Source organism: Patagioenas fasciata, chromosome 3 (genome assembly GCF_037038585.1).
Source record: "Patagioenas fasciata isolate bPatFas1 chromosome 3, bPatFas1.hap1, whole genome shotgun sequence".
In the NCBI taxonomy this organism is placed as follows: Eukaryota; Metazoa; Chordata; class Aves; order Columbiformes; family Columbidae; genus Patagioenas; species Patagioenas fasciata.
In genome coordinates, this window is record NC_092522.1 from 120075634 (window position 1) to 120100184 (window position 24551).

At 37.3% G+C, this 24551-nt stretch overlaps 1 protein-coding gene across 1 annotated transcript in view; it reads left to right on the forward strand.

Moving 5' to 3' along the window:
* Positions 1-24551, forward strand: part of SUPT3H (SPT3 homolog, SAGA and STAGA complex component) — a 281071-nt gene that overhangs the window by 171412 nt on the left and 85108 nt on the right. The window contains 3 exon segments of the mRNA XM_065835220.2: positions 18665-18751; positions 19909-19999; positions 21699-21835. Coding sequence (XP_065691292.1) covers positions 18665-18751; positions 19909-19999; positions 21699-21835 — 315 coding nt within the window.

Below are 24551 nucleotides of genomic sequence, written 5' to 3' on the forward strand. Positions count from 1 at the left end.
GTGTGAGTTCAAGGGCATTGCTGGATTGCAGGAAACTCTTTCTGACATAACTGTAAAGCCTGAAAATGAGAGTAATATTTATAGACTTACTGTAATACTTGGCATTTGCACACTGGAAATGGGAGCAAAAGGAAATTCTGAGAATGAATACGTTTAATTTCTAGGACTCATGTATGCATGACTGTATTGAAGCCAGAAATACCATTGTATGCACTGAATGGCTAATGCACACTATTAGTAGAAGCTGCTTATTAATATTTATATGAGGGATTTGTCATTTTATATCTAAGATAATTTTACTAACATGATCAGATCCACTGCTTTAGCCTGTAGTTGATAGAATACAACACTTTTTCTACGTAATTAGCAAAAGTCCTGATCTTTTAAGGATACAAATCCGCTCAAATTAAGCTAGATTTTCAAACTAGGGACTGTTTGATCCTATGTCTGGATATAATGTGTGTCAAAGAATTTCCTGTTATTGCTACCACACTCAACTTTTTGTTTGGGCTGAATGTCATCCATCACAAAATCATTTAGCCTTGCTTTGATTTTGTTGAATATAGTCTTCAAGAGAATAAATGCAAACTCGCTAAGCAACTTGGTGTACATCTTAAACCAATATAATGACGGATCATGCATTTCCTGGAGACACGGGACATGCAAATTCTGTTTTTTTGGTGATCCTGTCTTTGTTCGCATTGACTGTGCAAGCCTGGACTTCTACAGCTGGCTAAAGGTTAAAGAAATTGGAAGCACCCAGATATATGTTTCTATGCACCATGAGATAGGGGGAGAATTACTATATAAAATTATTTTTTATATCTAGTTTCTGACATTAAATATCGTTTAATAAAACATTCAGGCTCATCAACTGACCATACATTAGGTGTCACTAAACTTACCAAAAGGACAACACAAAATGGACATCACAGAATACTTTAACGAATGATTTGCACAGATTGCCATCCTGCTGATTAGATTGATGATGACTGAAGGGTGACAGCTGAAGTATGGTTTGTCTCCAAAGACAAATAGCAGGTAAAAGTCATAAGTATTGTCCAGTGGGTCATACTTGGGAAGGGGTCAGGTGCTGCGATGATGACCCAGAATCATCAAAATGTAATGTGACCTTAGATTAATTATTTTTTATTTCTGCGTCTCAGTTATTAAATTAGAAAAAATGGGCATAATATTACTGAGTTTCCTTGTAAAGTACTTTGCGACTATTAGGAAAGGGCACTATAGTATATGCATTTTGTGGTGTTGTCTGTTTATCTACCATCTGACACTTGTCCTGGAGTGAGGGACCTCAGTCTCAGTTCCACTGTCTTTGCCACCAGTTTCACTGCCAGTGTCTGTAAAAACCAGAAACATTCTCTATGGTGCCATCTTCTCATGAGACAAATGTATTATTTCATTCATTAGCTGCTATACTATGGTTTATTACATTTGTAATAATATAGGTAAATATATCTAAATATAATAAAGGAAAATACATCTAAAGACTATCTGAAAACTCCCAACAACCTTAAGTTTATTAACAATAGCAACTCTGGACTTTAAATCACTGTTTACATGAAACCATTAAAAAGGGCTCAAATCTGGAGTTATTTGGTAACAACTTGTGTTAGGGCTTTAGGATTTAGTTTATAGGGCTTTAAGAAGACAAACCGTAACTAGATGAAATTAGAAAGTTAACTGTGAGGTATGAGCTCAACCTCTCTGCATTTTATTATTAGTTGCAGTATGTGGTGAAGTACACAGAGCAGAGATACTCACATCTGTAATGAATAACTATTTTTTCCTAAATGAAGCTCAAACATACATTAGCACAGCCTATTTATCTGAATGAACCAAGGCTGCAAATAGTTAAGGAAACTACTCTGGGAATACTTACACCATCATAGAAGCTGATTTTCATTCAAGTTCTATCAAAAGAACCCCCAATAACTCATTTTACACACAACTGCCATTCATCAGCCTAGACTACTTGCTGCGAATGAACCGTTATTTTTATGTATTTATTCGTTCTTACCGAAGGACTCAGCAAATTTAATCTTGTTCTACGTCTTGTTCAGTGCACAGTGGGACTGCTGGTGTGAAGGAGCAGATGTTCTTTCTTTTACTCCTCATTATCTGTGCTGTTGCAGGATTTTTCTTGTGATTGACGGGTATTGGGAGCTGCTTTTCTCAGCTGATTGTTGTAACAGCATCTCAAAGATGTGGTGAGGCTCATCTGTGTTCTCTGTCTTTGGTGGAGACCTCAGGACCAGCCTTTGGCATTTCCACTTTGTTAACACACTGTTTTGGATAAGAATTTTATTTTTGGTGTAACAATTGATAGGGGGCCCTATTCCAAATGGAGGGCAGGGTGACTGTTGTGATGATACCTGTGCAAACAGAAGTAAACAATTTCCTTCACTCAAAAACTCCGAAAGAATACAAGGGAAGGAGAAAGGGCAGGCATTGAACTCTTCCCTCTGGTAACCAACAACAGAACACAAAGGAATGGCAGGAAGATGTGCCAGGGGAGGTTCAGGTTGGACATGAGGAAAAGGTTCTTCCCCCAGAGGGTGCTGGACACTGGAACAGGCTCCCCAGGGAGGTGTCACAGCCCCACACCTGACAGTGTTCAAGAAGAGACTGGACAATGTCCTCAGACACACGGTGTGAACTGTGGGGTTGTCCTGTGCAGGGACAGGAGTTGGACTCCATGACCCTTGTTGGTCCCTTCCAACTCAGGACATTCTGTGATAATATGATTCTATGAATATATAAAATACAGAGGGGAGGGAAACAAACCCTGGGAGACATCTATTCCAACCCACCTCAGGGAGGACTGTCCTATAATAGGTCTGGTCTGCCATGGCTTTGCCCAGCTCAGGTGCTGGAAGCTCCATGGAGGGATTTTTCAGAGCCCCTTCTCGTCACCTGCTGCAGGGCTGCTCTGTCCTCCCTGTGAGAGGGGTTTTCCCAACAACCTACTTGATCCTTCTGAATGGCAATTGCTGGCTGTCACTCCTCATTATATCATCTGACACCACCAAGAAAATATTGGATCCATCATCTTTTGAGTTGCTCTTCAAGTATTTGTAGTCAGCAGCCTATAATAATTTGATCCCCTTAGCTTCCCAAAACTTACCTGGTTTATTGAATATTAATGGCAGCAGACATTCAGCTATGTTTATAATTCATTCACATCTGAGATATCCACTGCTGATGACTGGAGTGCATTAAAATATTTGCTTTTTACTTCTATTCAGTACATTAGATATAAGTTCTTTCCATATACCACTTCCATGAGTTGTTGTACCTTTGCTCCTATGCTCAAAATCTCAGTTCTTCTCAATGCTCAGTGAAAATTCTGTTTTGGAACCACGTTTAGATTTTCCATCTCTATTTCATCCTGCACAGTTTATCTTTCTTCATTCTGTTTTACTTCTGAAGCCTCCTTTGCTTTGCTTCTTAATTTCACTTGCAAAGCTACTTAAACTTTACTTTTGGTGGTTCTTTATTCCAGTACTTCTTGGTCTCTAATGATATGTCTTTACTTCGTGCTGCAGATCCTATTCCCACTGATTGAAAAGTGCTTTTTTTTTCTGAATGTAAGGATTTACTATTATGATACTGCAGGTCCATGTTCTAAACTGCAAACTAGTGACTGTGTTGGCATTCTTTATGCTACTGTCTCTTAGCTTTATATTAAAATGACTGATACTATTTATAAAGCTTTATGGAGGTTCGCAGGTTTTTAGTTTAAATGTTTTGTTGCTTTTTGCTTTAAATGTCACTGAGAATTATGATTGTGTATGATATAAGGCTTGGCTACTTACTCTAAATTAGAAGAGAAATATGTTGGGTACAGTTTTTATGGTTTGCATGTCTGCTAAATCACCTCTGCATTTCACAGCTTTAGATGCTGGGAAATATATATAGTTTTTTGCTTAGGAGTGCATACAAGTTTAGATACCAAACAGTGAAGTTAAACCGCAGAAGAGGTTTACGTTTGGTTTGGTTTAAATATATACTTCTGCATTATTTTGCCGGTGTTTTCTGTTACAGTAGAGAAGAATCATTAACAGTGAGGGTGTGCTGCTAATTGGTTGATGAGGGAGACATTCATAACTCGCCTGGACGCCTTCCTGTGTAACCTCATCTGGGTGTTCCTGCTCCGGCAGGGGGATTGGACTGGATGAGCTTTCCAGGTCCCTTCCAATCCCTGACATTCTGGGATTCTGTGATTTTTTCTCCTGGTCCTGTCCTTGGCCCTGTGCAGGGAGTTGTTCTGTTCTCATTTCACCTATTTGTAAAACAGATAGCATTGTCATGGGAACAAAAATGTAAAATTCATGCAGGTAACCTTGCTTTTCCAAAATAAAGAATTCAACCTTAAAAACATGCCAAAAGGGAGCGATCTGTATTAATGGAGACTTATTTATTTGTTATTGTTAGTAATTGTATCCTCTACATTCCTGACCTACCAAATCCCCTCAATAATTAGTGTTTCTTAAATCTTACCCAGCCTTGATCTTTTTTCATCCAGTCTACGTATCACTTTGGATCACTCCTTCCCTAAGTCTTTTAGAAAATCATGATCCACTCTATCAGTCCGAGAAAACAGATTTATTTTTATGTTTGTGGTACCCGTATTAATGTTCCTCATGTCTTTTTTGGTAAACATGGTCATCAGTTTGCGACTGATATTTGAGATCACTTTCTTATAAATGCATGATGAAAATGGAAGTGCTCCACTGTTTTTGAGGACTGAAGGTACTTTTCCTTTTGTGATTTGATGCCTTTTTGTTGGGTTTTTGGCGTGCTTTTTTTTTCTGTTAGGACTTCATCAATTGCAATTTAGCCTTTTGCTGTAGTGTTCATAGAAGTAGGCTTCCCCCTGTTTCTATAAACACTGCAGAGAATACCTCTAATAATTAGAGAAATACATACCCTTTTGCAGACCCTTTAGACTGTGTGCTCGTGGAGAAATATCAAGGTCTCCTCTTGAAGAAATCATTGTTTAGAAGCCGAAAGATACAAATCCTGGTGACTGTGCTAAGGCTCAGCCTTTCCCGTAGTCAGAATCACTGTGCTCGGATGCCAGTTTACAGCATGTTTTTCCTGGAGAAAACTAAGATTCTTCTTTTCATAGTCACTTTTTTGCACTGAGCCCATCCTCTCCAAGATTTTGGTGATGTTTCAATGTCTCTTGAAATCGAACCTGTAGTGCTAAAAATTTGGTCTCCCAAAGGATAAATTGTGGAAACACCAGTTTTCCTCCTCCCCACTGGCATCACTGACATTATTTTCTGACTCCTATGGTACCAGTAATGGAAATCCTGGCTTTGTGCTCAGCCTTAGTAACTCAACATGTGAGCAGTTTTAGAGGAGTTGCATTTAATTTTAAGATTGTACAGTTGAATTCCCAAAGCAAAGATCTCCTCAGGACAGAGGAAATTATTTGTCCTCTCCTAATGAATTAATATAGGTCCACAGCTTGGACCTGTTGCCCATTTCCAGAGGATTTTGCAAGAGCCCGAGTATTTGCGTCCCTTGACGTGAATCTCTTGTTTCCTCTCTTTTATCAGACTTCTTGCTCATTCAGTTGATGGTTTATTGATTGACTCTCAGCTGACTGTCTGCCAAAGCCTTTCTGGTTCATAACCATTTTGAGAATGTGCATGTTTGAATTGTGAGTCACTGGTAGCTAAAGTATTCATGAATTCACTGAATTTGACCAAATGTCCCCATAGCCAGTTGAAGTCTAATGGTAGACAATAACTTCAGTTTCAAGAGAAGAATAAGGAATACGCTATGAATGGTGAGACTCATGGCATATTTTCTTGGTTTCCTACATTCAGCAGGTGAAGTCTGGGTTCTGTAGATATGTTAGGGACAAATAGCCTCCTAAAATTTTGTGTTGAAGATGGAGTTCTGTGAGACACCACAAGGTTTTATTTATGAGTGCTTTCATAGACTGTGTTAAAAGTTTGGAAGTAGACTATAGACTAAATTACTAGTAGGACACCGTGAAAATCTTTGATATTGGAAATTTCTGCAAGCAGCTTTTTCTATCATGTTTTCTTTATTGCTGTCAAAACCTCTCTGCATTTTTCTTCAAAAAACTTCATGGCTTATACCCATCCTCTTCATGTCATCCATCCTGCAGTCTTGAGATGTCAGTCCAGTCTCTAATAGGCCTAGAAAATCAGTCTCTGTTGCCTCCAGAATGGCTTTTCCAATGAAATGCCTTCTCCCATACTGCTCTTAGGTTTAGGACTAACTTTCCTGAACAAATTCAAAGATATTTTCCATTGTTGTTCAAATTATCTCTGAAGTGCCCTCATATTTTAGTGTATTCTAGTTTGGAGAAAACATACTCTTTCCATTAAAGGTTGTTTCAGAGCATCTCAACACAAGTTAAAGTGAATTTAAATTAAAAGATCACAGCATTTGCACATTCATATCCCAATTGTGGACTGTATACCAGTTGCCAAGTTATCTATTCCATCATTTTAGAATACAGCCTATCTTTTCATTATAGTTTAAATCACTCCCATTTTTTTTTATGCCAAGAACATACTTAAGAAATAAAATGCTTTAACTTTTCCAGCAGTTGCATTCAATTGGAAGGATCTAGTAAACATTACTGAAGCACAGCTAAGGGAAATCCCTTATGGCTAATAAAAGTTTGGTAGTAATAGCAAATAAATTTTGAAGTTTTCATAATACATTATCTCAACGTCTCCAGTGCAAAGCATAAAACAAAACAGGCCCAGAAGCTATTGTATCATTTTTAAACTATCTTCAAATTCTGGAGAGAATCTGAATACATGTAATAATTTTCATACTATTGAAGTTCTGGCAGAAACGTTGCTACTTTTTTCCCCCTGTTGTTACTAATACTTCTTTTAAGAATTTCAGTGTACATTTTATGGCTTTTTCATGTGAGCAAGAAGATCTTCCTACCTCCTGGTACTTTGATTTTAACCATTTGTGCAGTTTCAGTCCATTAAAACTGTCTTTTAGCAAGAGGAAGTGTAGTAATTTATCCTTACAGGGATGTTGTGACTCAAACACTCCCTTCTCTTCCTGTTGCTTGATCCACTGTAATGAAATAATAGATTTCATTTCATAACTTTACAGTAGCAATAAAGAAGAAATTATGTTCAAAAGGCATGTTTATTTTTTTCCCCCAGCCTTTTCATGGCATAAAAGTGATTCTTTCTCTTTGTGCTAAAGTAATATGAAACAGCCTTTTCAAACTTATGTCCTTGGGAAATGAATGCTAATTAAAGAATGAACATTAAATAAGAGTTAGGAAATCAGTACCATTTTTCAGGCACAAATATCTGTTGTTGAGCTTTTACATTTATGCTCCTTCGTGTTGCTTTCTTTTCCTTCTCTTAGTGAGACCTCCCTTCTTTTTTCTTCCTTTCATCTTCCCAAGGAAAAATTTCTCATCTTCATGCTATCATCTGTACAATTTACCTTCTATTTTTTGAAGAACTGAGAATTATAGTTCATATAAATAAAAACACAATACAGAAAACAGACACTGCATACAAAAATTAGGACAGTTTTTTCCTCTTTTTTTTTACAAGAAAATGGATCTACCTTGAACTGTGACTATTGTTTTCATGAATTTCCCTCTATTTTTAACTTGCATCAGAAGATTCTTTGAAGAAAGTTGCTACAGATTTAGGATTTCAAAGACATTTTGAAATGAACTTGAGAGAGATTTCTTGATAGACAAGAAAACTTCATAGAACTCCCTTATTCATTACATTCCAAGTATACCTTGTCCCTAATGACAGATTATTTTCCCCAAGATTAATGATGACAGAACAGACTGAGATTTTCTCTGGTGTTGTAATATACAATCCATGCATATGTTGTGTTTGAAAAAGCGTTAATACTAAATGTTTTTCGCCTTTTTTTCCCTTAGTGCTTTATTTTTCTACTAATAAGTTTGGTACATTTTATAAGGTGACATTTGTCTGTCAAAATTCTGCAGGCAGTATTAATTTATTAATTACTAAATTCACAGAAACACAGAATCACAGAATGTCAAGGATTGGAAGGGACCTCGAAAGCTCATCCAGTGCAATCCCCCCATGGAGCAGGAACACCCAGCTGAGGTTCCACAGGAAGGTGTCCAGGCGGGTTTGAATGTCTGCAGAGAAGGAGACTCCACAACCCCCCTGGGCAGCCTGGGCCAGGCTCTGACACCCTCACTGAGAAGAAGTTTCTTCTCAAATTTAAGTGGAACCTCTTGTGTTCCAGTTTGAACCATTACCCCTTGTCCCATCGTTGGTTGTCACCGAGAAGAGCCTGGCTCCATCCTCCTGACACTCACCCTTTACATATCTGTAAACAGTAATGAGGTCACTCCTCAGTCTCCTCTTCTCCAAGCTAAAGAGCCCCAGCTCCCTCAGCCTTTCCTCATAAGGGAGATCCTCCACTCCCTTCATCATCTTTGTTGCCCTGCGCTGGACTCTCTCCAGCAGTTCCCTGTCCTTCTGGAACTGAGGGGCCCAGAACTGGACACAATATTCCAGGTGTGGTCTCACCAGGGCAGAGTAGAGGGGCAGGAGAACCTCTCTGACCTACTGACCACCACCCTTCTAACCCACCCCAGGTACCATTGGCCTTCCTGGCCGCAAGGGCCCAGTGCTGGCTCATGGTCATCCTGCTGTCCCAGGACCTCCAGGTCTCTTTCTTCTACACTGCTCTTTAATAGGTCGTTCCCCAACTTATACTGGAACCTGGGGTTGTTTCTACCCAGATGCAAGACTCTACACTTTCCCTTGTTATGATTAATTAAATTTTTCCTCACCCAACTCTCCAGCCTGTCCAGGTCTCTGGATGGCAGCACAGCCTTCTGGTGTGTCAGCCATTCCTCCCAGCTTAGTGTCATCAGCAATTTGCTGATAGTACACTCTAGTCCCTCATCCAAATCATTAATGAATATATTGAATAATACCGGCCCCAGTACTGAGCCCTGAGTCACTGCACTGGATCCAGACCTCCAGCTGGACTCTGCCCCATTGACCACAACTTTCTATCTTCTTCCCTTCAGCCAGTTCACATCCACCTCACTACCCGGTCATCCAGACCGCACTCCCTCAGTTAAGCTGTGAGGATCCTGTGGGAGACTGTGTCAAAGGCCTTACTCAAGTCAATAATAATTAATTTATTAATACCTTAAGCCAAGACACCCAGATGACCTGTCTGCCTTCCAAAACTGTTTTAGCCAGTAGTCATTCACATGTAGTTTGTGTCTCAGTGTTTAATCTGAGCAATCCTGTAGCATTTAGTTGTAGTCGCCATGCAAACTGACAAGCTCCTGCTTGGTCGACATGTACGTTTGAGCAGATAAGAATAAAAAATAATAAGAAAAACCAGTCGTGAATAATTTCAGTTAAATTTTAACTTACAGACTCTTCCACCACTGACTTACTTTTTCCAAGTGGTGTATCTCTTCAGGGCTATGAATAATTGTAGAGCTTTCTAATGGAAAATGTTGCCATTTTGTATTTTTGATTGAAATTCAATCCCTTTTTTCTTCTCCTAATCTAAATTTTCAAAGCAATATCTTGCTTTGTGGGGCTTAGTTTTGTAAAGTGTGTATTTGTCCTTCATATTGAGGTGTTTGAAGATTTTTTTTTTAAAGACTTTGGAATCAGTTCAGCCGGAGGATCAAGGTTTTGTCATCTCTGTATTCAGTGCACTGATGGTTGCCTAGTTCTTCATAGTAACACTTGCTTTGCAGTTCTTTCATTAGCCTGAGGCTTGCTTTAAAAGCCACTTTATCTCTGCGCTTTGAGTAGGTAAATATGTGTCTTATTTTCCCTATGACAAGTGAAGCCTGATTCCAATTTGCTGTCATATGGAAAGGAAGAGTATTTATTTAGTGTTCTGGTGAAACTAATATAAGGCAATGATTATTTTCTTGTGTGACCAATGTATGGGTGCATGATTTAAACAAATGTTCCTCTCCATGGCAATGGGAGAAAGAATCCTGTTTGTATTAGATGGTCTCTCAATCAACAAAGAACAAGTTCCTTTCTGCTTGCAGCATTGGAAAATGCAAAACAATAATCCTGAATGGTGGTTTCTTCTGGGATTTATAACCAAAGGACAGAAAGCTGTGGTATAATGGAACCTCTGCTGGTTTCCATGCCATAGTAATATTGGAGAAAGAAAAGAAATAGAAATAATTGATGGAGAGGAAATAAATCTCAGTCAATAGACTAAGTATCTGAAAACAATATTATCTTCAATTCTTAAGAAGGGAAAATTTTAGTTACTTTTAATTTGTTGTACTAAAGCAAAAGTGAATGCATTTATTGCTGAAAAGATTGCACGTTCTTATTTTTTAAAGTAACTTTTAGTACCAAAAAGGCATTCAGAGCATGTAACTTAGATGGTAGTAATACAGTTGAGATTCTCAGCTTGGAATGGCTATAGTACTACTGCTGTAAAAATGAAACAGCTCATTGTGAATGTTTCAATCAAAATCAAGTTAATTTTATTATAATTTCCTCCAAAAATCCAGCATTTATTTAGTTAAGATACAAGGAAAATTTGCTCCCAGTGTTTTACAGTGGGATGGCGCCATTTACCTCAGCATCTAGAACATCCAGACAATCCTAGGACATGGACAGTCAATACTCTCACCTTCTTCAGAAACAGAAATGTGTGCAGCGGTTGGAGCGCTTTTGGCCATGAGAAATTTTCGTTTTCATATCGGCTAATGAGTCTTTCATATCTACAAAGTTCACACTTCACAAAGCTTTTTTTCACAGTCTCTGGCTCATTCTAGAGAACACTAATCCATTGTTTGCTTATTTTTCTTACTTGTAATAACAATAACTAGAGTAGAAGTTTCCAAGTTTGTTTTCTTGCTGCTATTATCATCACCAGCAGTGGGAGAGAGGATCAGCAGTGGTGTTCTCTCACCAGTTCTTGAATTAACAAAGTCTGTGAAGTCACTGAATAATTTGGCTATAATAAAACTGAATTGAAAGAGCCTGAATACTTTTCTGCACTTAGAGACTTCATAGTTTTAACATTGTTGGCATAATTTCACTTTGTTTGGTCAGTATTACATGTAATAAATCGCAGGTGTGCAATGGGAGTTCTTTTATTTCATGGAGAGTAGAAGAATCACAGAATCACAGACTGGTTGTGGTTGGAAGGGACCTCTGGAGGTCATCCAGTCCAACCCACCTGCTAAAGCAGGTTCACCAGAGCAGATCACACAGGAATGTGTCCAGGTGGGTTTGAATGTCTCCAGAGAAGGAGACTCCACAGCCTCTCTGGGCAGCCTGTTCCAGGGCTCTGGCACCTCAGAGGAAAGAAGTTTCTCCTCATATTCAGATGGAACCTCCTGTATTTCAGTCTGTGCCCATTGCCCCTCATCCTGTCATTGGGCACCACTGAACAGAGTCTGGTCCATCCTCTTGACACCCACCTTGAGATATTTATAAACACTGATGAGATCCCCTCTCAGCTTCTCTTCTCCAGGCTGAACAGACCCAGCTCTCTCAGTGTCTCCTCATAAGAAAGATGCTCCAGACCCTTCATCATCTCCATATCCCGCTGCTGAACTCCCTCCAGTAATTCCTTGTTCTTCTTAAGCTGGGGAGCCCAGAACTAGATGCAGTAACTCCAGATGTGGCCTCACCAGGGCAGAGTAGAGGGGGAGGAGAACCTCCCTACAGGTACAAAGTGTTGATCCAAAATGTTGCTTTTGGAATTAAAATGGAAAGAAGGAAAAATAGGAAAAAGTCGTGCCTGAAGCTGAAGTTGAAATGTAGTTATTAGTCATAACTGGGTTAAATTATTTTCCCTGTGTGACAGAAAATGCAAGAGCAAGCTCTAATTTAAGAAGCTGAGCTCAAATTATTGATAAAGAACACTTTAAAAAAGCAGACTTTCTTTTAAAGGTAATTTTTTTATAAAATAGCAGTATTAATTTTGTCATTTACTTGTAAATTTGTTTTCTGTGTTTGATCTACTCAATATAATTTAAAAAAATCATTCAGTGTCTAAAAGATGTAAATCTTCACTTTCAGCAGCAGAACCTAGGCTTTGGAAATAAGGTGCCATTTTTCTAATATTTTTTCCTGTTCATAATTTAAACAAGAATGGATTAGAGTGTCAACAAATGTGAGTCTCAGCTATGGTTTATGTCTTCTAAATATCAAAAACAGGGAGGACAGGGATTCAACTTTCCTTAATCCCAGTTCGTGGTGGGACTGCTGCGCCTACTGAACTGCAGGAGTTGCTACACCACATCCAATGACCTGAATAACGTGCAGAATCCACTGTGAAAACTGAATTATTTTACACAGGAGAAAAAGGTTTTCACCTATTTTCCCCCTTCCCTTCTCGTATGGAGCAACAATTAATTCTTATAGACATTAGTAAAGAGTAATGAGGTTCCTATGTCTTCATCACCAACCTGGGTGGGTAATACAGGTATGGGCAAAAACTTGGTTGATAATATGAAATGGGAGGATGGCTGACAAATGGCTTCAATCCAGCAGGAGCTTGATGAACTTGAGGATCAGATGGACATAAGTCAGATCTGGACATAAGTGTCCGCATCTGTGGCAGAATAACCCCATGTGCCACCGTGCTTTGGGAATCTGCTGCTCTGAGATGCCTTGTAGGGTACAGCCTGAAGTTGTCCTGGGTGGCTGAATACAGTCCACCCTCTCCTGATGTTGTATTCACACATTTCATTGAGAAGAAGTGGTCCATGCTTTAACTCAGAGTTGTTTAGTATTCAATTTTATGACGTTGGTCTATGATTGGACTTGACAATTTTAAGAGTCCCTTCCAACCAAAATGATTCTATGATTTCCAGCAGGTTGCAATGATAGGTACACCAGAGGTGAGCTGCAGGAGCTCAGTGCATTTACCTGTTAGCTCATTCCATTACACAGGCTGAGTCCATGTCATTTTCTAAAGACTGTGTAGATTTCTGGCTTTTTTTTCTTTCTTTCTTTTACATGTTTAGAAGGATCTTGTTGATAACATTAAGAATATCAACTCAAGCAAGCTGCAGGATGTGCTGCTCTTGCTATTTTCTCTCCTTATAGGTATGTACTTTCTTCTTTTTTTTTTTTTTTTTGCATTTCTTCTACTTGGATTATACTGACTCTGTTACTAACAAACAAAAAACAAAACCCAAAATAACTCTGCAACCTTTTCTATAAACAAAAGAGGTATGTGGGTTGTCAGTAGAATGAGGAGAGATGATGGCGTCCAAAATTATATTAAATGTTCAATTTGAACCAATGGGAATGATAACAAGATACCTTTTCATCATCGTACTAATCTGTAGAGGTCTTTGATAACAGTGGTGTGGTTCAAAAACGTGCAGGCTAAGATGTAGATCTGTTTATTGAAGTTCGTAGGACGGGCTTTCACACAAACTCAGTCTGAAGGCAGCTGTGGAAGTGGCTGTTTTCTCCTGTATTAGAAGAATCTGACTTCTTCAATTTATACCAGCTGCTTTGATGTCAAAGCCATCATTGTGTATTGAACCTGTAGACATGCTCTTTATGCTTTCAAAGGTAAAGGGACCTTGTGTAACCTGCTAATTGCTGGGGATACTCTTGGGATAGTTCTTCTCCAGCTACTAGTAACTGACTGCAGACTCTGCTTCCAGATCCAGCTCTTCGGGCTGGATGAACTGAGGAAACCAAAAACTGTTGCCACCTGCTCAAAGACAACATTAAGCCATTGATCTTGCTTCAGAGACCAAGAGTAATTTTTATTTTATTTATATATATTTTTTAAGAAAGAAATACAGCAAATTATGTAATTGAAAGCAAGTTCTCAGTAAAAACCAAGGACCATGGGATGCAAACTGATGTTTTCTTATTCTCATGATCTGTGTGAACTCAAATTCAGTATTTTTGAAGCAAGAAGGTGCTTCTCTAAAACCTGAAATTGGGACAGAGGGCTTTATCTTCTCAAGGTCACACATAATCACCTGGTGGTACATTAAATAGTCTTCGGTAAACAATACTTAAGTTTGAAAACAGACACCTAATAACAAGAAAATTGTTTGTCTTTCAGTCCGCAGATGGAAGTTTGATGTTTTAGACAGCTTGTGACAATTTAGTCATGCCGTTTAACCCTTGTGTAGTCATCCTAAATCATTACCCATTTCAGTGCTCTGATGGATTCTGTAACGTAATTCTCCTCCCAGGATGTGCTCACTGTGTGCGGCACATTCTTGTGCTGATTAGTGGAAACAAACTCTGTTTTTCCCATGTATGTTGGGATTTGAAGCTCAGGTGTCAGAATTAGTAGAACGTGAGATATAATGTGGAAAGATTTAAGTGAAAAACAAAGTTTAATTGCTTTCAAAAAAGTATTGAGATGCTTTGTTTAGAATCCATTTACAGCAGTATATCTAAATTCAGAATATTCTTTTGGTATTTTTATGGTCGCATACTTTTCATCTAGAAAAGATGAAAAACCAGGACATTTTTCTGCATATTTAATAACAAAACAACCTTCCTGCCTCAGAAAAAAAATTGGCCAGGTGAACTATGATCTAATTTTCCTCTATAATGAAAACAAAATCATAGCTTCTGAGGCATTATTCTTGGCTCCCAGCAGTTTCAAGGCATGCAAACATTACCATTTTGACTCCGTCCTGCAGTTTAACTGGAAGGATTATGTCACAACACGGTATGTTTGTTTTCCAGCTTTTTGTCTGTGTGTCCGTCAAGACGTTTTTGTAGAAGTATCCGTGATTGTTGATTTTGGAGGTAGTGGAAGAAAAAATAATCATGAAAGAAAAAGGCAGACAGTACCATTGAAGTAACTGTGCTTCTGTCACAGGAGAATGAATACTCCTTTCAACAAATCTATAATTTGCAGAAGTTGCAAAAAGAAAATAGCCGTAAGGTGACTGTTAACATACTTGAGTTCATCCTGCCAAGAAACTTAACTTCATAAAGTCATTAAACCAGTGATTACATTTTAAAATATTATTCCCCAGCCATTTCTTGTTAGACTTTAAAATATAGTTACTGTATATACTACCTTCTTTGTAATGTGAAAAATTGTAAAGTACACTTATTTTTCATAAACTCCTAATTATTAACAGAGCTATTTGCGCTGCTATAGTTAAAGTCATTTCAACACTTCCGTTATTTAAACTTCACTTTCAGGCGTTCAAAATTTGGCTAAAATTAAAAATTATTCAAGCTCCAATGCCTCAAATATTGTTTGCCGGTTTAGCCTGTTTTTCTTTAAGAAACTAAGTAATTTGGATTGTTTGCTGTTCTCAGGATAATCCAGACCAAAATATTTTGTAACGTGGGCTAATTTTAATCATTAAAAAAGTTACAGAAAGGCAGTGAGTACGTTGGATCTGCTGCTGCCCCAGATTCTGTGACTGGCACTGAATATAGCGGAGGCTTTGAGAAGGGAGATGCTGGGAAATTCTTGCCATATCTCCACTGTTACCGTATAATAACCCCCTATATGAAAAGTTATTGCAGCATTTATATCGTTTATATTCTTCTGGAGTCATGGGCAGTAGACATGCTGTAAACCTCCCCCGTACTTCCACTGCAGCGAAAGGTGAAAAGCCTCCTGACTTGAGGCTGCGTAGCTGAAAATGGCTTTTCTGGAATGATAAATGCTCGGGTGCTCGGAGATGGATCGTTTCTTTGGTCTGGCTTCCTGAAGTCCCCCTTCATCATGTAACACGGCGGCGGTAATGACTCAACAAGGCCTTCAGCTCCGGAAATTAAGGGATCGAGACTTATTGCATATTAATGGCAATTCTGGGACAGTCAAATAAGACAGTTTGTTAGAATACTAATTATAGCAAAGCACTCATGTTGTGGTTTGAATGAGTCAATTATGTGTGTGTTAAAAGTATAAATACATCTTCCCCCCAACCTTGGCTGTGTGGTACGTAATTTTTTTTTAATTGCCTGGATACATATTTACCTGAGCATATCCTGGTTTCCCAGGTAAATATGTGTACCAATGCAGAACTCATTATGGTCTGTTTGGATAAATAATCCATATTTTATAACTGTACAGGAAGTAATTATTTTCGTATTTTGCTTTCTTGAAGCCAAAGAAATTAAACGCTGTGTGTTCATTCCTTAAAATAAAATAGATGCAAAAGTCAAGGCAATATGAGAATAAAGTTTTCATTGTTTTGGTAAAAACTGAGAATATTATTCAAGATTTTGATCTTGTGTTTAGCCCAGAATAACTCCATTAAAGTAAACAGTGTTATTCAGGATTTACTTAGATGCAAATGGGATGAGAATTTGGCCTCCTCTCCTTACCCTATATTCGTTGAAGGGTTTCTGCAAGCAGCTTGCACACAATCTTTGCTTTAAATGATGTTGTCATGTGTTTATCATTTGGAAAAATAAGGTATTTCAGCTACACGCAGAAATTAACATATCTGAATTTTATTATAAGAAAATTAATGTTTTATAGAACCATAGAATAGTTTGGGTTGGAAGGGACCTTAGAGATTATTGTTATGTTCCTATATGTGTTAGGGAATTAGAGTAGGCTTTCACATCGGATATTTCTGCCATTGTTTTAGATGATGTTTGGAAAAGCTGTGTTGTGTTATCACCATGCCAAGGTCAGATTTTGTAACACTTTTAAGCTTAGTGGGCCCAAAATCAGCCTTGGCATAAATCCATTAACTGCAACAGATTTACACCAGAGATGCATATTGGCTCATTCTTGGTAAATTTCTTTTTACGCAGCTCTTTATATTTTATGTTAGAAATATAAGTAGCTTGTGTGCCCTCAAACTAATCAGAATAAGAAACAGTGTTGCTTATGCCAAAAAACAGGACTATCATTTTTCACATTCTTACATTTTTCAAGTAAGATTATATTACTGTGACTTCTGAATTCCTGAAATCTCTCTGGTCTCTGTGACTGCAAGGGCCAAGAGAGGGTTTCAAGGGGAAAACCTGAAACTCTTCACGCAGTATGTTTTTTGTTGTGCATACGAGATACAGTTAACGTTTTGTATGCATGTGATTAGTGTGGAAAAAAATTAATGCAGTCCAGTATTATGATTTATGGACTGAATCTTTTGCCCACTGAACACTTGCCAAAATGAAAATCTTTTCCCTCCCCTTCTCCTCCTTTGGATATTAGAAACAGCTACTGTTTTTGTTGATCTTTTTAACTTCTGAATAGGCCTATTTCAAGACATAGCAGCATGGGAGCTCAGATTAATAATATACTTATTCAGCCAGTGATACTGAGTGAAACCATTGCTAGTGTGAGCATGAAGGATAGGATTTCTTTAAATTATTTTCAGGTGCATTAATGCATTTCTGAAAGAAGAATATAGAGATATTCGAAAATAAATTACATTTTTGTTTATTCATCATGTTACAGGTGTGTATGAGTTTTAATATCAAGAATTTTTAAAGTTGTCTCTCCTTTTGAGAACTGTGCTCACTATCAGTTCATCCATCAGATGGTTAATGAGGATACGAGCAAAGAAACTATGATTAAACCTTGTCTTTCGGACAGTGTTTTAGAATTTAGAGGACAAGGTGTATTCCATGCAATACTTTCTATCCCAGGTGCTCTACACCAGCATCATCTTAAGCCGGAGTCAAAGGCTGGTGAGATGAAAGGAGAAAATCCTGTAGACTTCTCTTGTGCATTTGGGCTGGGCCTCCTTGGCCCAGTACTTTGATAAGCACCAGCTTGTGCAAGTTTGGTTTCTCATCTTGTACCAGTTTTGATATAAACTGGTCTGATTTTCTGCACTTACTAATGCTGAATCCAAGGCTGATGTGCTTAGTCCCTTACAAAGAGGTTTTTGCTCTTTACAGCTCAGTTTGAGGAATCTGGGGCCTGTAGAGGAGCCGCTGTGATGGAGCTGAAGGTCATTCTTTACCTTACACTCCTTTGGCCACCTTTTAGCAATTTTTGTGGCATTCATTGCTCAATCCTATCTTTTTCTATTTCATATCTGAATAGCCTCATCTGCTCAATAAGGCTTTTGCATTTACTTTATTAATACAATCGTTGTTTCCTATAAATTAATTTTCTTTCTCCCAAATGAAATAAGATTTTTGCCTAAAAAAAGTCTTCATGTGAATCTGGTTTGTACTAATGGTAAGTCAAGTACAGATAGAGTTTCTTTCAAAAAATACTTAGGTAAGCTGTTTAAAATTATTATTTGTTATTCTAAAAAATCGTGCGAGGGATCGGCCACCCTTCCACTGTTGCATATAAAGTGCTATGGCAAGAATTTGGCATTTTTACATTGCCTGAGAGAATTATATATGCTTTTTCTGGGCTAATGTGGTGCAAGGAGAGGAAAAAAGGCCTATAGTGCTTTTTAAAAGCAATCATTTTAAACATAAACAAAAAAAGCTTTTGCTTGAGATTTGTCAAAAGTCTTTTAGTCTTTTTGTGAAATTGTTATTCATTTCTTGGCAAACAAGAGACAAGTGAGTGACACCTTTGAGAGTCCCAGTTGTGTTTTAGTGCGTAGCTCGTATTTTGCTATGCACAACCGTGCAAAATATTATCTGAACTTATTTAGAACAAACCGTAGTGAAGAAATTTTTTAACACACAAACAGCCATTCTAACTTATTGATTTATTTTAGTTGCAGCAAGCAGCTGAAGTTTCTCAGCTGAGAGGAGCTCGAGTCATCTCTGCCGAAGATCTCCTGTTCTTAATGCGCAAAGATAAGGTATGGTAATAACACAGAAGTTTCTTACTTTGCATAGTAAAACACCTATTGTATTTTTAAGTGCTTGCTTAACCTATGTGAAAGGAGTCCATCATCACTAATGTTTTATTTAAAATCACAGCTGCTCTGCAATTGTGCTGTATTATGCACAGTACAATAATTGCATAACATTTTAATTAATTGTCCCTTTTTCTAGTAACTTCAATTATGAATAAGGTTTTTTACTAGCTTTACGGTGGGTACTGTACCTTAGAGCTCAAAACAAATATTGATCCTTATCCTTTATATCCCTTTTATTAAAAGTCAAGCATTCTAATTTCCTCCTATTTATGCAGGGTGTAGATGTGACATTTGACAGTGCGACCATTACATTTTTGACATCTAGGCTGTCAGTAAATCCTGTCTTGATTTTTCCTTTATAATATTTTTCATGTACTTTGCCTCACTAAAATCTCCATAGGTAGGGATGGTCTTGCTTTCTCTGAATAATAAGTAGAGCTGGTCAAGAAATAAAGTGTTTTCCATATTAAAATTAAATCTATTTTCTTTCTTCAAATTTCAAAGTTCTGAAAAGAATTATTATCAACTATTTTTATCAACATTATTTATTCTTCCTTTATCTCCTTTTGTTCCTTAGTTTCTCACTTTCCTGCCCTCTTTTTTCTCCCCTTTGTTTTTCTTTTCTCATTTGGTGGGTGAAACGTAGTGACGAAAACCAGATCAAAATTAAAGAACACTAAAACATGAGAACAAATTGCAATTTCTTTGTCTGATATGATCAATAAGGCTATACTGAAAGCAGTGGTTAATGTGGATGTCAAAGTTCATGGAAATATGCATTTGTAGGCTTCAATTTCCAAACTAAGCAATTTTTTTTTTAGTAACTTGAAGAAATTTGATTTCCGAATTTCTGCTTTCTGAAAGTCAAACCCATTTCTGTCTCACAGTCGGCAAGCGAAGTACCACGGAGCTCAAATAAATAATATTTAACGTGGAATTGCTACTGATCTCAATGTACTTTCTGCAGAATCAAAATTATGCACATATAAATAATTATATTTGCTGAGTAATGTATTACACGTTTGTGTTACAAAGTTAATCTAAATAAAAAATAACTCTATAGTACTAATTAATACAAATGTATTTTTTTGTTTTAGAAGAAGCTTAGAAGGCTACTTAAATACATGTTTTTTCGAGACTACAAATCTAAAATTGTCAAAGGAATAGAAGAAGATGACCTCCTTGAAGGTAGTAAAAATATTACTTAATTTGGGGAGGCTTGATATTTTGTAAGTGTGCTGAAAAGCTCAATGCAAAGTATTAATGTCTTGCTTAATAGTTAAAGACACAAAAATATTGTCTTTGGAATATCTCTGCTTTTCTGTTTGAAATATGTCAGAAGTATTTGCAACTACCATCCAAGTGATAAGACCGCTTAATGTCAGAACTCTGTTGAAGTAAGAAACTGGTGCTGATTAAAGGGCTAATTGATTTCAGCATGTGTAATTTAAATGTGGCAGCTGCTGCTTGCCATTGAATGGACATTTGTTAAATTCTTATCAAAGCGTTTTGACATGTTTTACAGAAAAACCCATAATCTGAAGTCGTTGAATACTAATATATGAATACAATATATGACCTGGGCTTGTTTTCAGTGTGATTTAACATTCTGTATTTTGAATCTGTAATTTAACGAATGGGAAACGGTTCTGTTTCCCCATTCCATGGGCAAGTCACAGATTTTATGACCAGTGCCTTTAAAGGAAAAGCTCTTTGAATTAAAAATGTATATTAATTTATGCCATATAATTTGCTGGTATAAAGTCTGTTTTGTTGTCTTCTTTGAATGTAATTAGCATTTATTTGTAAAAAGTTAATTTAAAACTTATTGCAGCAAATCTAAAGCTTGCCATACTTTTATAATGGTCCATGCACAATGTCCATACACAACTTCTTGTATTTATTTAACTTATTTCCTTTCTCACACCCTTTTGTATTTATTTTTTTCCCTTACAATAAATTCCTTTAGGTTCCCCTGAGCATCCCTATTGTTGTTAGGTAAACATGGTACTTCTTGCTCTGACTTAATCAATCTGTCAATAAGTTTTTGTCATCTCATTTGAGATTTAATTTGCCTGTGGCATTCTATTTTCACCACACGTTAAAGTATATTGTTTTGTGCAAGCAATCCGGCAGTATAGCTTCCTACCTGACAGCTTTGTTTTTTTACTACTTAAGTCTGTGTCACTGTTTAAAACAAATAAAGAATTTTCTTAAGCCATTTAGATGCTCATGAAATGCTTCCTAAAAACAGTTAATCTGGGAATTAAAGATTACGTTTTCTGCCGGGCTTTGGTAATTGAAGCCATTAATTTTGTCTTGGGAAGCTAATGTCTTTATAGCTGCTATTCTGTTTAGAACAGCAGAGATCATCTTGCCAAGGTTCTCTAGGTTGTACTGTAGGGCAATGGTCCATCACCTGTGGAGCTGCATCTCAGTGTTGGTGTTATGGTTTGCTTTAGGCTGTAGGTAATGAGGATGTTCTACCTGCTTTCAGGAAGGAACATTTCCTCCAAATATTCTGTTGTACAAGTGAGGATTTTGTCCAACCAAAGAAGGGTGGTTTCTTCTACAGCTCTGTCTACTGTGGATCCTTCACTGGGAAATAATGATATATGAGCGGTAGGCTAGGTTTCTCTAAATTACTGAAAACCACCAGGTTATATTAGAAAACGCCAATGGTGAGTTATTTACTACAGTGCTACTGCAGCACAGAAGTGACATCACCTCGCTCAGGTAGCACAACTTGTATGAGGAGGACAGTAAGAACAGGCCTTTTCCGCATGGTGCACCTGATTCCAAAATATGTCCCTCCTAGGGACATTGATTGATGTTTGGAGAAGCCAAATAACTTCTTTTTTGTTGTTTTTTGCTTACCTTTCTGAAGACAAATTCAACAGTAATAACACCAACAAACGGCAGAAGCTTGCTCAAGACTTTCTCAACTCCATTGACCAGACTGGAGAGCTCTTGGCCATGTTTGAAGACGATGAGATTGATGATGTCAAACAAGAGCGGATGGAGGTAATTCTTTTATTTTACTGATACCCATCTCCATCAGAGAAAACTGCAAAGTATTACACGTATTATGCTAGTCTGATTCATTTTCGTGCTGCATATATCATTGTTACGTATTTTTTCCTTTTGCCCAGTGGTCAAAAGAAATCCTATTTCCGTATTTTTCCTATTCTCTCAAGTCTTTCCTGATATCTAAGCACGCATGCTGAGAAGGAAGATTATGAAGGGGTAGCTATGGATCTTTCTGTCTGCCATGTATTTGTATTTGCTTCTTGTAGAAAGCAGATTCTATTTATAAACACTTTGCATTAATTTTTCGCAATCATTTTTTTTTCATTAGAAAATTGTTTCAATATCATTTGAGGACTTTTTTCATAACACAGCTTACAGATAAAATATTCTGTGCAAGCATGCTTCAGTATACACTCTTCTACCCATCCTGCTTTCAAGTCTTGTTTTCTGACCTATGTACATATGAAAAATTATGTCTACGTTACAGAATGCAATGACATATTGCTCTTAAAAAGCTAGCTTGGGCTCAAGAAGCAGTATAACTGTGTTGGCAAGGAAATCTGTGGAACAACGGTTTTGACACCACTTGGTTTTACTCGGTTTAACTGTTTAGCTATACTGGCACAAGATACTACGAGTACACCTTATAGACCTTACCAAACCTATGTCCTCTCTATCAGTAGAGCATCTTCTTGAATATCACTTACTCTGAAGTATTTAAAAGATCCAAAGTCTGTATCTGTACTAATCAATAAACTAGGCCAGAGCCAGTTCTGTGGCCCAAAAGACAGGTGACATGGCCTGGTTTCGGTCCCTACAGCTAAATTTTTTTGTAGGTGGACAGGACTACGCTGTCCCTTGTGAATACAGAGAACAGTTCGTGCCCCTGTTCATGCCCAGTTCCTCCTCATGTCTCGTGCGGGCAACTGGGTGTCAAGGGCAAAACTACGCCAGGAGCATGCGCACAATTCCGCACCGGTGTTTGGGCCATTTTCCATCCTTTTTAGTCAGTAGTATTGTGTGTGTGGCTGTTGGAAACTTATTGCTTTTAGAGAGCTTTTTATACCCTTTCAGTGGTAGGAGCTGGTTACTTTGGTTTGATCTTCTTTCCTGTGCTGAGGTTGCTGATGCATTCAGCAATAATAGTGTCTTTAATTAGGGCCTCATTTCACTTTCAGGATTTCATAGAAAATTCTAAGAAATAACCCGATGTTTATCCTGCTCTAGATATAAGTCTCATTTTTCTTAATGCAGCCCCTTTTGAGAACTGGGACTTTCCTAGTCCTGTTTCCCCTGCCTTTTCTCCATTACAATTACTCAAAATCTAATCAAGAATCCCTTCTCTCTAAGAATCTGGCTAGTAACAAGTCCCGTTTTCTGGCATTCCAGTATAATACTTTTTTGGTCTGAAAAACTGCACAGGTTGCCAGAAGTATGAAGTTCCTTGACCTAAACAAGGAGAAATCTGACTCAGTTTGTCTGTCAAGGAATGTATTCTTGTAATCAAATATTTATCTTTCATCTGACTATATGTTTTTGCTTTTTTCACTAAATTATAATTCACGTGTGTATAAGTATAAAAAGTAATTCTTCCCTCTATTGCTCTACTTTATTACATTTTGTGAACTGTTAATCTGTTTTCATGTTAAAAAACAAACAAAAACACACACACCAAAAAAAACAAGATCTACATATTTTAGCATAGTTGCATGAAGTATGGTATGAAGTCAGTACTGTCTATTTTCTTTCTCCTTACTTTCAAAAACTAATGACAAAACATGAAAGATTGCTTCAGTCATGCTGTTCAAAATGTTTACCAGATTTTTGGCTTTGTTTCGTTTGGGATTTTGTTATCACTTTGAGGTGGGTGGAAAGGAATCAAAGATAGTAGGAAATGTGATCCATTCCTAACGGAAGAGTCGTTAGTGGATGGACTAATCTCATGTATCCCATTTTCTTTGTACATTAGATTGTTTAATCCATGCTAAATTTTGGAGGAAATCCAATAGACACTTTAACAGCGTTCTTTAAGGAATTAGTATACCGAAATTGTGAACTACGATCTAAAAGCAGTGTTCCTTTTAGGTATCAGTTACCTCAGAAATGTGTATTATCTTGGTTTGGACAACTGTAAATGATTTCAGTTCTACTTTGCCTTGGGCCGAAATCATGCTAAGTTGTCCAGAGCAGATGATAAACATATATTTTTGATGTCATTATGGGCTAAACAGGATATGATCGTTTAGCAGTATGGTTTCAGTTATGATACAAAAAGCAAATATTGTTTATACTCATTTCTTTTAAAACATTTTATAAAATTAGAGCTAAGACTTCATGAAATCACTTGCTGTTCTGTGAGGTCTATTCCATATTTGTACTAAAATGTAAAGCTCCAAGCCACTTTTGAACATTGCTAAAGGAGAACAAATAATTCTACAGTTTTGACTGAAAAACACCCACTAATGATGCCATATTAAAAAAAATAAAAATAAAAAAGACATTCTTCTAGGATTGCATAGAGCACTTATTGATGTATTCTGTGGTTTTAATTTGAAGCAAAGGGACTATCTCTAACACAGCAATAATAGCAATGTACAAAGGAAAGTGGAATAGAGGGCAGAGATTAATAGCGAAGTTCACATTTCTTTGTCATAATACATCATTATGTTATCGATACATTGTGATCATGACTTTTTATAAAAACTTCAAT